The sequence below is a fragment of the Antennarius striatus genome, chromosome 20 (genome assembly GCF_040054535.1).
Source record: "Antennarius striatus isolate MH-2024 chromosome 20, ASM4005453v1, whole genome shotgun sequence".
Lineage (NCBI taxonomy): Eukaryota > Metazoa > Chordata > Actinopteri > Lophiiformes > Antennariidae > Antennarius > Antennarius striatus.
The window spans coordinates 348,832-365,000 of NC_090795.1; the positions used below are offsets into that span (position 1 = coordinate 348,832).

At 49.0% G+C, this 16,169-nt stretch overlaps 1 protein-coding gene across 5 annotated transcripts in view; it reads left to right on the plus strand.

The window, feature by feature from the left end:
- LOC137614041 (sodium channel protein type 5 subunit alpha-like) overlaps nt 1-16,169 on the plus strand; it is a 59,529-nt gene that overhangs the window by 10,496 nt on the left and 32,864 nt on the right. For all 5 annotated transcript variants that reach the window (XM_068343488.1, XM_068343489.1, XM_068343491.1 and 2 more), the window contains exons 2-9: nt 2,044-2,205; nt 2,283-2,426; nt 2,507-2,624; nt 4,553-4,643; nt 4,719-4,847; nt 8,171-8,262; nt 9,466-9,708; nt 11,583-11,646. In XM_068343488.1, coding sequence (XP_068199589.1) covers nt 2,083-2,205; nt 2,283-2,426; nt 2,507-2,624; nt 4,553-4,643; nt 4,719-4,847; nt 8,171-8,262; nt 9,466-9,708; nt 11,583-11,646 — 1,004 coding nt within the window. In that variant the 5' untranslated portion in view covers nt 2,044-2,082. The remainder of the gene's footprint in view (nt 1-2,043; nt 2,206-2,282; nt 2,427-2,506; nt 2,625-4,552; nt 4,644-4,718; nt 4,848-8,170; nt 8,263-9,465; nt 9,709-11,582; nt 11,647-16,169) is intronic.

Below are 16,169 nucleotides of genomic sequence, written 5' to 3' on the forward strand. Positions count from 1 at the left end.
AACGCCACTCACTCAGGAGCGTACCTGAACGCCACTCACCTGGGAGCGTACCTGAACACCACTCACTCAGGAGCGTACCTGAACACCACTCACTCAGGAGCGTACCTGAACGCCACTCACCTGGGAGCGTACCTGAACGCCACTCACTCAGGAGCGTACCTGAACGCGACTCACTCAGGAGCGTACCTGAACACCACACAACTACTCTACAACTACAACCGTACTACAACTATACTATGATAACTAAACTAGAACTATACTGCAACTATGCTATAAGTATAGTACAACTATAACAATACAACTATACTGTAACTATACTATAGCTGTACTGTAACTGAACTGTAACTATACAACTATACTACAGCTATACTACAACTATAACTGCACTGTAACTATACTATAACTATACTATAACTATATACTATACTTATACTATAACTATACTATAACTATAACTATATACTGTAACTATACTATAACTATACTATAACTATATACTGTAACTATACTATATACTATAACTATACTATATATACTGTAACTATATACTGTAACTATACTATAACTATACTATAACTATACTATAACTATACTATAACCATACTATAACTATACACTATGACTATATACTATAACTATACTATAACTATATACTATAACTATACTATAACTATACTATAACTATACTATAACTATACTATAACTATACTATAACTATATACTATAACTATATACTATAACTATAATATAACTACTATAACTATACTATAACTATACTATAACTATATACTATAACTATACTATAACTATACTATAACTATACTATAACTATACTATAACTATACTATAACTATACTATAACTATACTATAACTATATACTATAACTATATACTATAACTATACTATAACTATACTATAACTATACTATAACTATACTATAACTATACTATAACTATACTATAACTATATACTATAACTATACTATAACTATACTATAACTATACTATAACTATATACTATAACTATACTATAACTATACTATAACTATACTATAACTATACTATAACTATATACTATAACTATACTATAACTATACTATAACTATACTATATATACTATAACTATATACTATAACTATACTATAACTATATACTGTAACTATATACTATAACTATACTGTAACTATACTATAACTATATACTGTAACTATACTATAACTATACTATAACTATATACTATAACTATATACTATAACTATACTGTAACTATACTATAACTATATACTGTAACTATACTATAACTATACTGTAACTATACTATAACTATACTATAACTATATACTATATATACTATAACTATACTATAACTATATACTATAACTATACTGTAACTATACTATAACTATATACTGTAACTATACTATAACTATATACTATAACTATATACTATAACTATATACTATAACTATATACTGTAACTATACTATAACTATACTATAACTATATACTATAACTATATACTATAACTATACTGTAACTATACTATAACTATATACTGTAACTATACTATAACTATACTGTAACTATACTATAACTATATACTGTAACTATACTATAACTATACTATAACTATACTGTAACTATACTATAACTATATACTGTAACTATACTATAACTATACTGTAACTATACTGTAACTATACTATATCTATACTATAACTATATTGCTGTCCTACAGACATACTCCAGTTGTACTCTGACTACACTGCTATAACACAAGTACAGTAATCCCTCACTGCATTCTGGAACCGTCAGGGTTCTGCATCATGGGGGATCCTGACGGTCTGGGGGCTCCTGACGGTCTGGGGGCTCCTGACGGTCTGGGGGCTCCTGACGGTCTGGGGGCTCCTGACGGTCTGGGGGTTCCTGACAGTCTGGGAATCATGACGGTCTGGGGGCTCCTGACGGTCTGGGGGCTCCTGACGGTCTGGGGGCTCCTGACGGTCTGGGGGATCCTGATGGTCTGGGGTCCCTGTGTTCTAGCTGGAGGCGGGGGCCGGGTCAGGGCATCAGGATGAGAAGATGGCTGGCTGTGTGTTTCCACTGGGACCAGAGAGCTTTCAGCGCTTCACGCCGGACTCCCTGGCGGCCATCGAGCAGAGAATCGTCCAGGAGCGCGCTCGCCTCAACAAGCAGTACCTGGAGGTACACACACACACACACACACACACACACACACACACACACACACACACACACCTGACACACCTGTGTGTGTGCAGGACCTGGGCGACGTGGGGCGCCCCCGCCCCCGGCCCGACCTGGAGGCGGGGAAGCAGCTGCCGCGGATCTTCGCCGACATCCCGTCGCACCTGGTGGGCGTGCCCCTGGAGGACATCGACCCCTACTACTCCAAGGACAAGAGGGTTGGTGTGGTCGTGAGAGGGGCGGGGCCCGGAGCCCAGCTGCGTTGCGATTGGCTGACTGTCCCCTCCTGTCCCTGCAGACCTTCATCGTCCTGAACAAAGGGAAGGCTATCTTCCGCTTCAGCGCCACCGCGGCGCTCTACACCTTCAGCCCGTTCCACCCGGTGCGCCGCATCGCCATCAAGATCCTGGTGCACTCATATCCTCAGGGGGCGGGGCCTGAGGGGCAGCTAGCAGTTACTAGCAGTTAGCAGCAGCTAGTAGTTACTAGCAGTTAGCAGCAGCTAGCAGCTACTAGCAGTTAGCAGCAGCTAGGAGTTACTAGCAGTTAGCAGCAGCTAGCAGCTACTAGCAGTTAGCAGCTGTAGCTCCACTGTTCAAGTTTCTTGTCCTCCAATCAGGCGAGGAGTTCAGCCGGCACATGATTGCTGTTGTCATGTGACCTTGTTGACAAATCACTGCTTATGCTAGGCCTGTTGATCGTTAGCTGTTATTGATGCTAGCAGCATTCAGGGCTCTGCAGGTCTTGATGAGGTCATCAAAGATGGCCGCCATCACGCCACAGTTCATCAGGACACGTCTAAGAGTTGTTGAAACGCGTCTGTCAGTCGCCGTCCCGCCATGACACCCGCCCCCCCTCCACACCCGCCCCCCCTCCACACCCCCCCACACCCGCCCCCCCTCACACCGGCTATTTTTACCGGCTGAGCGCTTCGGAGCCGCCGACGTCCTCCTGCTGTCGGCTGGATGGGGGTCAGGAGGTCGCGGCGGAGGTGTGGTGCTGCTGATGGGGGGGTGTGGCGCTATTGATGGGTGTCGGTGGGGGCGTGTGGGGGGGTTAAGAGGCAGTCAAGTGTAGTTTTAGTGTGCGTGTCATTTGAGGGGGGGTACAGCGTGTTCTGGACCGACGCCCGCCCCCGCTGCGGCGCCGCTGTGACAGGCCGTGGTGTGAGGTGAACACACACCGACCCCCCCCCACAGCTCCGCCCCTCCCTCCAGGAGCCCCACCGTCATGTGACCAGACGCCCTGACGCCTAGCCTCTGAGCTAAAGGTGTTAGCCTTAGCATGTTAATAAGCTTCATGCTAGCTGGTTCATGTAGCCGCACGAACTGGACAGGGGTCATGTGATACCCGGTGCTCCGCCCCTTTTACCTCAACCAATCCAGATTGAGGAGTGTCTTCCTTCTCCGTGTTGATCAGTGATAAACTGGATTATTGATCAGTGATAACGTGGGTTATTGATCAGTGATGAAGTGGGTTATTGATCAGTGATAACGTGGGTTATTGATCAGTGATAACGTGGGTTATTGATCAGTGGTAACGTGGGTTATTGATCAGTGATAACGTGGGTTATTGATCAGTGATAACGTGGGTCATTAGTGTTCTTTTTGGGGGCTCAGATCTTTTTCCTGCTGTCCCTACAAAATAAAAGCAGGCCGTAGCCGTAGAAACGGTTTGGATAGGAGGACATCTGTCAGTGAGTGATGGAGGTGTGTAAATGTGGAAAAGAGGGGGCGGGGCTGTGGGCGGATCAATGACATTACAGGTAGCTCAGCGCTATCATTAGCGCATAATTAGCTGCCGGCGCTGCGGCGGGAAGTTTGTGTTGTTTGTCAACCGCTAACCGTGTTAGCACGCCGCTGCGCTCAGCAACATCGACCCAGCATGGCGTTGACCCGGCCACGCCCCCCGCCCCCCGCCACTGATTACAGTAATTATGATTCATGTACCCCTGATTGACGGCGACGCTAGCGCCCCCTCCTCACCACGGGGTGGGGGTGGTGAGACTGTGTTTGACAAGTAGCTCCTGCTGGGTGCTGATTGGACAGGAAGGCCCCACCCCCTCCTCCTCTGCGGGAGCCGCCATGGTAATGTCAGCTCCAAAAGAAACACACATTTTTACCCCCCCGTCCTGACGGACCAATCAGAAGGGGTACAGCAGAGGTCACATGACTCATAGAAAGACAGTCAGTGATTGGTAGAGTTTGTCCACAACAGTCAAATCCTCTGTGACTGAGTGATGACATCACAGCCATGATGTCACACAGGTGTGACGACGACATGGCTGTGATGTCACACAGGTGTGTGATGTCACAGGTGTGTGATGCGTTCCTTGACCTGCCCACCCTCTTCAGCCTCTTCATCATGTGCACCATCCTGACCAACTGCTGCTTCATGGCCATGTCTGAACCCGCGTACTGGACCAAGTACCTGGAGTAAGTCTTCATCCTCTCCTCCTCTTCATCAGCAGGTTCACGCTGGTCCTCACCTGTACCACTCCTCCTCCTCAGGTACACCTTCACAGGTATCTACACGTTTGAGTCTCTCATAAAGATCTTGGCGAGGGGTTTCTGTGTGGGACCCTTCACCTTCCTGAGGGACCCCTGGAACTGGCTGGACTTCAGCGTCATCGTCATGGCGTGAGTCTCACACACACACACACACACACACACACACGGGTGTAGTTGAGTACAGGTGTGGTTTAGTACAGGTGTAGTTTAGTACAGGTGTAGTTAGTACGGGTGTAGTTTAGTACAGGTGTAGTTAGTACAGGTGTAGTTAGTACAGGTGTAGTTAGTACAGGTGTAGTTAGTACAGGTGTAGTTAGTACAGGTGTAGTTAGTACAGGTGTAGTTTAGTACAGGTGTGGTTTAGTACAGGTGTAGTTTAGTACAGGTGTAGTTTAGTACAGGTGTAGTTTAGTACAGGTGTAGTTAGTACGGGTGTAGTTTAGTACAGGTGTAGTTAGTACAGGTGTAGTTAGTACAGGTGTAGTTAGTACAGGTGTAGTTAGTACGGGTGTAGTTAGTACGGGTGTAGTGTAGTACAGGTGTAGTTTAGTACAGGTGTAGTTAGCACAGGTGTAGTTTAGTACAGGTGTAGTTAGTACAGGTGTAGTTTAGTACAGGTGTAGTTTAGTACAGGTGTAGTTAGTACAGGTGTAGTTTAGTACAGGTGTAGTTAGTACAGGTGTAGTTTAGTACAGGTGTAGTTAGTACGGGTGTAGTTTAGTACAGGTGTAGTTTAGTACAGGTGTAGTTAGTACAGGTGTAGTTTAGTACAGGTGTAGTTTAGTACAGGTGTAGTTAGTACAGGTGTAGTTAGTACAGGTGTAGTTTAGTACAGGTGTAGTGTAGTACAGGTGTAGTGTAGTACAGGTGTAGTTTAGTACAGGTGTAGTTTAGTACAGGTGTAGTTTAGTAGGTGAGACATAACGGTCTGTCATGCTGTCATCTGGGCTCCGCCCCCAGGCGGGTGTCACCCTGGTTCAGGTGACCCCCCCAGTAATGGCTGATGGTACGCTGCAGCCGTTAGCTGTTGGTTGTGTTAGATGGCGGCGCTGGTGGGCGGCGGCCTGCAGCCGGTGGAGAGAGAAGCGATCGGCGTCAGCCAATGGGATCAATAGTTGACCCTGAGGGGGGGCTGTGAGGTTAGCGTGAGGCGTAATTAAGCTGTGCGGTGGGGCCCTTGCTGAATGAAGGCGTCTTGATGAAGGTGCCCTTAGATGATGGGCGGAGCCAGAACACCCCCCCGACCCCGGGGGGGGTCGGGTCGCTGGAGAACGAAACCGCCGTTACCTCTGGAACACCACGTCAGCTGGAGACGGTGCGTCTCGCCCATCAGCACTGGGGGGGTGGGGTCCGGTCCGGGGGACGTATCCACTCACGTCTGTCCCGTCGGCGCCTCTGGGGGGGCTGCTGAAGCCACGCGGGGCTGAAACCCAACCCCTCTGGACCGGTTCAAGGCCCCCGGCACCGCGTCCTTGAACCACCGGCAGGCCCCTGGTCACATGATCACAGCCATCAGTCACACACACACACTATTCATGTTTGATTGATGCTCCTCCTCCAAGGCGTTCCCATGGTAACCATCCCCCTCTCCTGAACCGTTGTAATGACATGCTAACGGCTGCTATCACCAGACCAGCTTCACACTGGCGTCACATTAGCACAGGGGGCGCTGTGGTTGAGTTTCAATGCTAAGCTAGCATCGGGCATCGCCCTGCACCTAGCCACCGCCTCCTCCCTGATCCAATCAGGTTGCCCCTCAACGGCAGTGAAACTTAAGCTGTAACTGACGCTGTTAGCCGTTAGCGCTCCAGATCAGATGACGCCGCCTCTGCGGGCCAACATGGCCGCCCTCGGCTGGGGCCCCGCCGGCTCGTCTGATTGGATCAGATGATCAGCATCAGCTGAGCGTAACGGGACCAACGTTCAGCCAATAATGTGTCTGGATGAGCTGCACGCTGCTCCCTGATTGGTTGGCTCTCAACGCCAAACTATTCATATTACTGTGGTGATGTCATGGTGATGTCACTATGATGATGTCATTATGATGTCAGCTGAATGTCGTGATGTCTGCGGTGTGTCTGGCCTTCAGACTATAGATGTGTTTGTTTTGGCTGAACTAGAACAATAAATCTGTAGAAATTTAAATTTAAAAATTTAAATTTAAAAATGTAAGAATTTACATTTTGTAGAATTTGAGTTTTGTGATGAAAAATTGTGATGAATTTTAATCAGGATCTACTGGGACTGGAACACGGGTTCTAGTGGCTCCTGAACCCTAACTGTGTTGTTTTCATTGGAGGAGTTAGGGATGCTCCGTCGGGATTGGTTCAGATTTCTGTTTGACGTTTTCAAGGTAAAACTGATGCGTTTTAGTCCCTCCAGTGAAAATGAGTTTCCTTCCTTTCCCTGTGGCGTTCAAACGTTTGTCGTTCTTGTCGTTTAATGTTCTGGACTCACGCTGTTCTTCTTCTGTCGTCTGTGGACGCTCCACGCTGCCCCCTACAGGCTGTTAACAGAGTTTATCAAAGTAGGGAACCTTCAAGCGCTGAGAACCTTCAGGGTCCTGAGAGCTCTGAAAACGATCTCGGTCATCCCAGGTAAGACCCGCCCACCTGTAGGAGGCGGGGCCACAATGCTTCATCGTGACGTCGGCGTCAACGTCCTTGTTGTTCGTCCCGTCTTCACCATGTCAGTGCCCGCCTACTTCCCACTCGTTGTCCGATCAGCGAGCAGTGGTGTAATCACCTGACCTGAACGGAGGGGAGGGGACGTCAGGAAGAGCTGGTCACATGACCTCAGCTGGAGGTTAGAGGAGGAGGGTCCTCTGCTAGCTGCTGGTTAGCTAATTATCTTTAGCTTAGCCTACAGGGCTCTTATGCAATTTGGTTAAAAGAATTAAAATGTAGTTTAATTTATTCCAAGTACTTGATATTTAATCTATGTACTCAAATTTAGCTACTTAAGATACTTGATCTATTTAAGATACTTAATGTACCTACAATATCTAATAAATACCTGATCTACCTAATCCACTTTGAATTACTTAAAATATTTAATCTACCTAAACTACTCAATCTACTTCGTAAACTTAATCTTTTCAAGATATTTAATCTATTTAAGGTAGTCAATATTTTTAAACTACATAAAATACTTTGTCTAAAACATTTCAAGTACTTCATCTGCTAAAGGTACTTAAAGCTACATGCACTTTCATAACTTCCATTAGCATCAATGTTTAGCATTAGCTGCTAAATGATCCTGATTAGTCGTAGCTGTTAGTGGTTCAAGCTAGCCGTTTGGACGTTTTCCCCCGTCCTGAAGGCCACGCCCGCTCCACATACTCTCATATGAGCAGCCCTGACTCCGCCCTGCGTCCAGCCGGCCCCTCCCCCCGCACCGTGGGCGTGTCGTTCTGTGTGTCATCCTGTGTGTGTGTTTGTGCCTCGTTGCAGATATGTGACAGAGTTTGTGGAACTGGGTAATGTGTCGGCCTTACGGACATTCAGGGTTCTGCGGGCGCTCAAAACCATCTCAGTCATCCCAGGTGAGGAAGCCATGCCCACCAACCGCGCCCTTCAGGGATTGGCTGTGAGGCTCTGGTGGCTGCTTGTGAGTGGACATCAGAGGCTGTAAATTTAACAAAACAGAATTTAACGCTAGCTTAAAAAAATGATACAGTTAGCATGTTAGCAAATGCCCAACATAATGCTAGAAACTGGAGGTGATCTGGTCCAGGTGTGCTCCCTCCTGTGGGATCAGATGTTGGACCGCCCCTCAACGCAACGCTGTTAAACGGCGGCGCCGTTTTGTCGTGTCAGCAGATTTATTTAATCTCAGCAGGAAGTGACAGAATCTTAAGTATTTACATTTAAATAAACAAACACAGGTAAACCTGTTGTTAGCTAGCCTCTGTATGTTCCCACTGTGCATGTTAGCATGCAGTGCTAACAGTGCTACGTCATATTAATGCCTTGTTATAACAATATTTAATAATTGTTATAACCTTTAGAAGCATGTTGACGCTACATCCGTTAGCTTCCAGATGCTTCATGCTAACAGGGCGGGGTGCTAGCTGTGGGCGTGTCTGTTGCAAGAGACTGTCGACACCTGTCGTGTTCTCATTGTGTTTTGTTCCTGTTGTTTTCTCCACATGTTCATGTTTGTCTGGTTGTCATGATGATGATGATGATGATGATGATGATGAAGCTGCTGTCAGATCAAAACAACAAAAACAGAATGTTTTCCAGAATCAGGCGTTCAGGTTTCCGTCTGACAGCAGCTGTTCTGGATTTACTTCTTCTGGTTAGCCGTGAGCTCTGTTAGCTTCTTTAAAGATGGCCACCTCTCAATTCCACACACACACACACACACACACACACACACACACACACACACACACACACACACACACACACACACACACACACACACACCTGCCTTTCTCTGTGAATTAGCACGCTAGGCTAACATCAGCGTGAACAAATCATTCGACAGCCACACGACACTTCAGGCTAGCGTCCAAATGCACGCTAGCAGATGTTTAAATGCTAACAGTTGATGTGACATTCGCCACAGAGGTATGACATCATCCCGCTGCGTGACATCACAGGAAGACGCCACGGTGGCCATCTTTAGAGCAGTCCAGGCAGACTTCATTGGAAGCGGTTGCCCTAGTAACTGTTAGCTGGTTGCTAGCGGCAGCGGTGATGCGTGCGGGTGCTGATCTGGGTGTGGCGGCGTCCCACAGGGCTGAAGACCATCGTGGGCGCGCTCATCCAGTCGGTGAAGAAGCTGGCGGACGTGATGATCCTCACCGTCTTCTGCCTGAGCGTCTTTGCTCTGATTGGCCTGCAGCTCTTCATGGGGAACCTGCGGCAGAAGTGCGTCCGCAGCGTGGCGCTCTGCCTCAACGCCAGCCTGCCCGCCAACGCCTCCTTCACCTGCAACAACAAGACCTGGGCATCGCTCAAGGACTTTATCAACGACGAGGGTGAGTGGAGGGGCGGGGCCTGGTCCGGAACGGGGTCATGTGATTTAAACCAGGAAGGAGCAGGAAGTGGAAGTGAGGAGGAAGATGATGGTGAAGGAGGCGGCGAGTGGCTCGGGTGTCACGTGACATCAGCATCAAACGCTGCTTAACCCTGACCTCGACCTGAGTGTGTGTGTGTGTGTGTGTGTGTGTGTGTGTGTCTGTGTGTGTGTGTCTGTGTGTGTGTGTGTGTGTGTGTGTGTGTGCGTGCGTGCGTCATACATCATGCTCCCGTCGACGTGTCAGAGGCAGAATAAACCAGCTGACCTCGCATCACCGGTGCGTGTGTGTTCACTGATGTCAGCTGTGACTCACACACACACACACACACACACACACACACACACACACACACACACACACACACACACACACACACACACACACACATTCTTGTATAAGCCTGTCAACGGCCCCCCAGGACCCGGTGCAGGTTCTGGTCTTGGGACACGAACCCTCGTGGATCCCTTCCTCCACTCGGATCAGATCAGATGGGAGGAGGGTGTGGGCAGAGGGACCCCCAGGGGCCTCACACCTGTCCCCAGTTCCAGGTGAGCCCCCGAAACAATCCGGCAGCTGCTCAAACCTGGTGGAGTTGGTGCTGGTGGTAACGGGCGTGGCCAGGACGGGCGTGGCCCTGCTAATGCACCGTCTATTTATTCGCTTCCAGTTTGCCCCGCCGTCCATCTCATCAGCAAATGCCCCCCCCAGGCCCCCGTATCGACCTCTAAAGAGCTGCCCTGAAACCTGAGAGCGCTGCAGCTCACGCAGATCAATGGATGATATGAACATTACCCATCATGCCCTGTGTCTGTTCCTGTCAGCAGCAGGTGGGGCCACGACCCGCCAGTGGTTCTGCCCCCCCCCCCCCCACACACCTTAGAAACACCCCCTGATGATCGTGGGGTAATTGTAGAACTATCTGTTGCTCTTGAAGTCACACACACTTTCCTGAATTCCTACCAAAGTGGGGACGCTGTGAGTGGACCCTGATCTGATGTGAGGCCCTGGAGCAGTATGGGTCCTTGTGGGGGGAGGGAGGTGTCAGACAGGTCCAGGTAATGGCTTTAAGTTGCTGACCGCTATCTGTGGCACGGAGGGGGGAGGGGCTCCCCAGAGCCTGAGTGGCTCTGGAGCTGCGGCGGTCAGGAGATGTTTCAAAACCCAACCACCCAGGCATGATGTCACAACAGTGTCTGGAGGCGAGGAAAGACTTTGTGTCCCAAAGCGTCTCTAGAAGACACCCCAATGAGGTGACTAAGCTAGGCTAGGCTACCTGGGAATCGGCAACACTTCATCCTACCAAAACCGACCAATCAGCATCTGACATAGGTGGCCACCGCCCACGCAGGATGCATTTACTTCACACTAACAGAACCTGGACTTGTCCTCCCGCCACGTTGAAAGCCCGTGGCGGTGTTGCTTCCATCGGGGGCGGGGCTTAAGTGCGTTCTTGTAACGGTCGAGGCTAAGTGACGATGAAACGCTAACACGCCGAGGCTCCTGTGATGGTTTGGGTTTGATGGACGCGTCTGAGCGGCGGCGGCGTTCTGATTCCAGGTTATTGATCGCTAGAACACAAACAGGAAGTCTGGAGCTCAGACAGCTGACCTGAAGCACTTCCTGGTCTCAGGTCACATAACCGGAACTGATCCAGACTGATGACGAGCTGATTAGTCATGACCGCTTAATATAGATTATTGATCATGTGACTCATTTAGGTTTGATTCACCTCATCGTTAAGCCCCTCCCACACAGGGTGGGGCTTCCTGAACTGATGATAACAGTGACATCACCTGTCTGGGCGTGTCCTGATCTTCCTCTTCTCTTTCCAGATAACTTCTACAAGGTGGAGGGCGCCAAGGATGCGTTAATCTGTGGGAACAGCAGCGACGCAGGGTGAGTGGCATCTCTTTGTGATTGGTTGTGAGGAGGTGGAGGCGGATCAAGCAGATGTCTTGTAGGGTGGTTGTTGGTGGTTTTGTCGTCTGATGAATGCGGAGTGTCGCCGCCGGTGGCGTCGGATGTCAGGAGGAAGGAGATCTGTTCTGACTGGAGCTCAATGCTAACGCGGTGTTAGCCTGAAGCTAGCTGAAGATGTGACCTGTCTAGAGATACAAACACACAGCTAGCAGGCTAGCAGCGCTAGAAGGAAACGCTGCAGGGAAGAGAGGAGGATGAGAGGAGATGGGACGAAGAGGAAGACGAGGGGAGGGTTTGTTTGTTCACCGGAAGATGTTTTTTTGTTTATCAGTGGGTGTTTGTTTACCAGTGTGTGTTTGTTTGTTTATCAGTGGGTGTTTGTTTGTTTATCAGTGGGTGTTTGTTTATCAGTGGGTGTTTGTTTACCAGTGGGTGTTTGTTTACCAGTGGGTGTTTATTTGTTTACCAGTGGGTGTTTGTTTACCAGTGGGTGTTTATTTGTTTACCAGTGGGTGTTTATTTGTTTACCAGTGGGTGTTTATTTGTTTACCAGTGGGTGTTTGTTTACAGTAGGTGTTGTTTACCAGTGTTTGTTTATCAGTGGGTGTTATTTGTGTTTGTTTACTGGCTGAAGAAGAGGAAGGCTAAAGTTTTCTGGGTTCGACCCTTAAGAATAAGAGGCTGGTCTTCTTCTTGCGCGACTTGGCCGCCGTGACAGGCCCCGCCCACAGCGGTCTCGCTGCTTCTCTGCTCACACAGGGTGCTGATTGGCCGAGCCTGAGGGCAAAGGTCGCTGAGTTCATGGTATATGATATGGGCTGCGTCTCTGAGTGGGCGGGGCCGACGACTGAGGAACACGCTGTACTTCTCCTTGCTGCTTCAGCCTCAGGGGGCGGAGCAGCACGTCAGGACCGCCCCGCCATGCAGCAAACTAACATCTGAGATTTGAAGAGAGGATGAGGAGAGAGGGTCAGGATCCTCACAGCAGGGGGTCACTCTGTGGGCGGGGCCTCCGCAGGAAGGTCAAAGGGAGGGGAGCTGATTGGATATGATAAAATTATTAATGTTGATTTAAAAACCTGAAAAAATTGAGTTGATCTTGATGGTAGTCATGGTGATGGTGGTGATGGTGAACCTGCCGAGCGGAGCTCTCTGATTGGCTGCTGGTCAGTAGTGCTTTAGTGGGGAGCCAATTACGTTGAGCTGGGGGCGGGACCCAGACCTGTGCCTTGAGTCTTGAATACATGTCTGGGAACATGAAGAGACTGACCAATCAAGCGCCAGCATGCGGCAGTCATGTGACCCGCTGCCCCCCGCAGCCCCCTTCGACCCATCATGTGACCCGTCTGGATTCTGCTGACATGCCACATGCCCGACAAGCATGCAGACGCCCCGCCTTAATTGGTCGCCGTGGTTACGGTCCTCGTGCAGCACGGCTAGAAGCATGTGACCCGTGAGGTCAGCCGGAGGAGGAGCTCGCTGCTGATTGGAGGCTTGAGGCCCAGAGCGGCGTTCCATTCCTGAGGCTGGACGGCGTTCCAGTCGGAGCGACTGAAGCCCGAAGAATGAAATGTGGGTTTGAAGCGTCCTCAAAGACGCTCCGTCCCCCCAGACATTCCGTCTGCGCAGGAGGAATGGAACGCCCCCGAACGCCGCCGCTCTTCATCCCCCTCCTCCGCCTCAGTCGTTACCGGGGCAACTGGGACTCATTTCAGTGGGTTGGGTTCATGTCCCAGGTGGACTCACCTGAAACACGTCCACCGGGACGGAGGACGTCTTTCACTGCTGCACTCAGAAATAATTATACACACACACACACATACACACACACACACACACACACACACACACACACACACACACACACACACAAATGTTTTTAATATTCTGTTATTGATCTGTGCAGCTTTTAACATAATGTTTTAGCATTTGGAAGAGATTGGGCAGGGCTTTATGCTACAAATACATATAATGATAAAACACACACGCACACACACACACACACACACACACACACACACACACACACACACACACACACACACACACACACACACACACACACACACACGTTGAGTGGAACACAAATGAAAGATGGACTAATTGAATGGAAACACTGGTGTGTGTTGACATGGCGACTGGCAGCAGCGAATGATTGGCTCATGGAATGATGATCATGTGACGCCAAGGATTCCAGGAACCCCTCCCTGCCCCCCCCCCATCATTTCCTCAGATTGGAGCCATATTTCTGGTGAACTGCTCTGGTGACAGCAGGAAACCAGGGTCAGTGAAAGAAAAGCTGAGGCTCCATCCTGTTGAGTCACATGATCAGTCAAAAAAATATGTGTAAACAAAAGGTATCAGACCTGGAAGCTGATTGGTTAAATACTTGAGGAGGAGTTTGATTGGAGCCCCGTTAGATCTGCAAAGTAGAGATTCACTGTGTGAACCTGGACCGTTTCACTGTGTGAACCTGGACTGTTTCACTGTGTGAACCTGGACTGTTTCACTGTGTGAACCTGGACTGTTTCACTGTGTGAACCTGGACTGTTTCACTGTGTGAACCTGGACCGTTTCACTGTGTGAACCTGGACTGTTTCACTGTGAACCTGGACCGTTTCACTGTGAACCTGGACTGTTTCACTGCGTGAACCTGGACTGTTTCACTGTGTGAACCTGGACTGTTTCACTGTGTGAACCTGGACTGTTTCACTGTGTGAACCTGGACTGTTTCATTGCGTGGACCTGGACTGTTTCACTGTGTGAACCTGGACTGTTTCATTGCGTGGACCTGGACTGTTTCACACACTGCTAACCGTCGTCGAGCCCCTCAGACAGAATCATGTTCGCCGCTCTGATCTCGGTGACCCCTCCCACTGCACACGCAATGAATCATGGGTAACTACAGGACAAATTAGTCTCAGGAGAGGAAGTCTGATTCATTCGAAGACGTGGGATCAGATCAGCTCCTCCTTTGGCTCACACCGCCAGACAAACACAGGTGATACCACCTGTCATTGGTTCCTGTGACGGAGCTACGTGGCTAATGCTAGCCACGGCTGCTGGTTGTTGGTTTAGGGACCAAACCAGAATGGAGAATATTTTTCTCTGTTGCTCTGACTCAGGATCTGTGTGTGTGTGTGTGTGTGTGTGTGTGTGTGTGTGTGTGTGTGTGTGTGTGTGTGTGTGTGTGTGTGGTGTGTGTGTGTGTGTGTGTGTGTGTGTGTGTGTGTGTGTGTGTGCGTGTGTTGCTCATCAGGATGGTTTAGATGTTCTAATGATAACACGCTGGAGACCACTCTGTTATTAATGTCACCAAATGTGGTGATTAAACACACACACACACACACAGTTGGTTGGTCGCCAGCCGGCTCTCTGATGCTAACGGCTAGGTGATACTTTAGCTGCTATTTCAGGCGCTGCTGTCACTGCTGAGACATGAAGGAAATGGAATCCGGACAGATTTTCTGCGTGTGAGACGCTGAGAACTCCACGCTGACCTGAACGCAACGCAGACGATGTCACCGGCAGCACCGTGTCCTGAGCACGACCTCTGACCTGACACGGGCTCCGCTGTCTGTGGCATTAATGTTAACGAGTCACATGACCCGCATGGCGTCTGTTCCATCAACGATAGCGCCCACAATGCAACAAGACAAGGTCATGGCTAAATGCTAATGCTAGCATGTCAATGTAACGTATCAAAACTTTTGCCAGGCCTCGTAATGTTATGTCATGTCACGTCAACTTACGTCACGTCATGTTACGATATGTCACACCACTCCATCTTACGTCATGCCGTCTTATGTCATGTTACATCATGCCATGCCATGCTACATTACGTCATGTTATGTCACGTCATGTCACGTCAATTCATGTCACGTCAAGTCATGTCAGCAATGTCACGTTGTGTTATGTCATGTCATGTTTCGTCACGTTACATTACGCCATGTCAAGTTATGTTACATCAGGTTCCGTCACGTCATGTTACACCACTCCATGTCACGTCATGTTACATCGTGTCATGTCACGCCACGTCGTGTCATGTTACATGATGTCACGTTATGTCATGTCATGTTACATTATGCGGTGTCATGCTATGTCAAGTCACACCACATCACGTTATGTCATGTTATGCCATGTCACGCCACTGAGATGACCTCTGTGTGACCTCGGTCAGATACTGGATTAGAGGCCAGCGGATGATTTACTCAGTTAAACTGATGGATTGATTGATCGGGGGATTAATGGGGGGGTAATAGGTGGGGGTGAGGGGGTAATGGGGGTGATGGGGGGTCTCAGAGGCTCTTCTCAGGTGTATTTTTAGGCTCTGATAACCACAGAGGTGTGGAGTCAAACATGAGTTCACGCCCCTCCCTGTGGAGACGGCGCCAAACAGTCTCCCCCGGCAACCGCCGCTGTGATACGGTCGCTATGGTGATGCTAAGTACTGCCTTCCGCCAGGACTCTGGTTTACCTGTGTTATAATTAGACGTGTG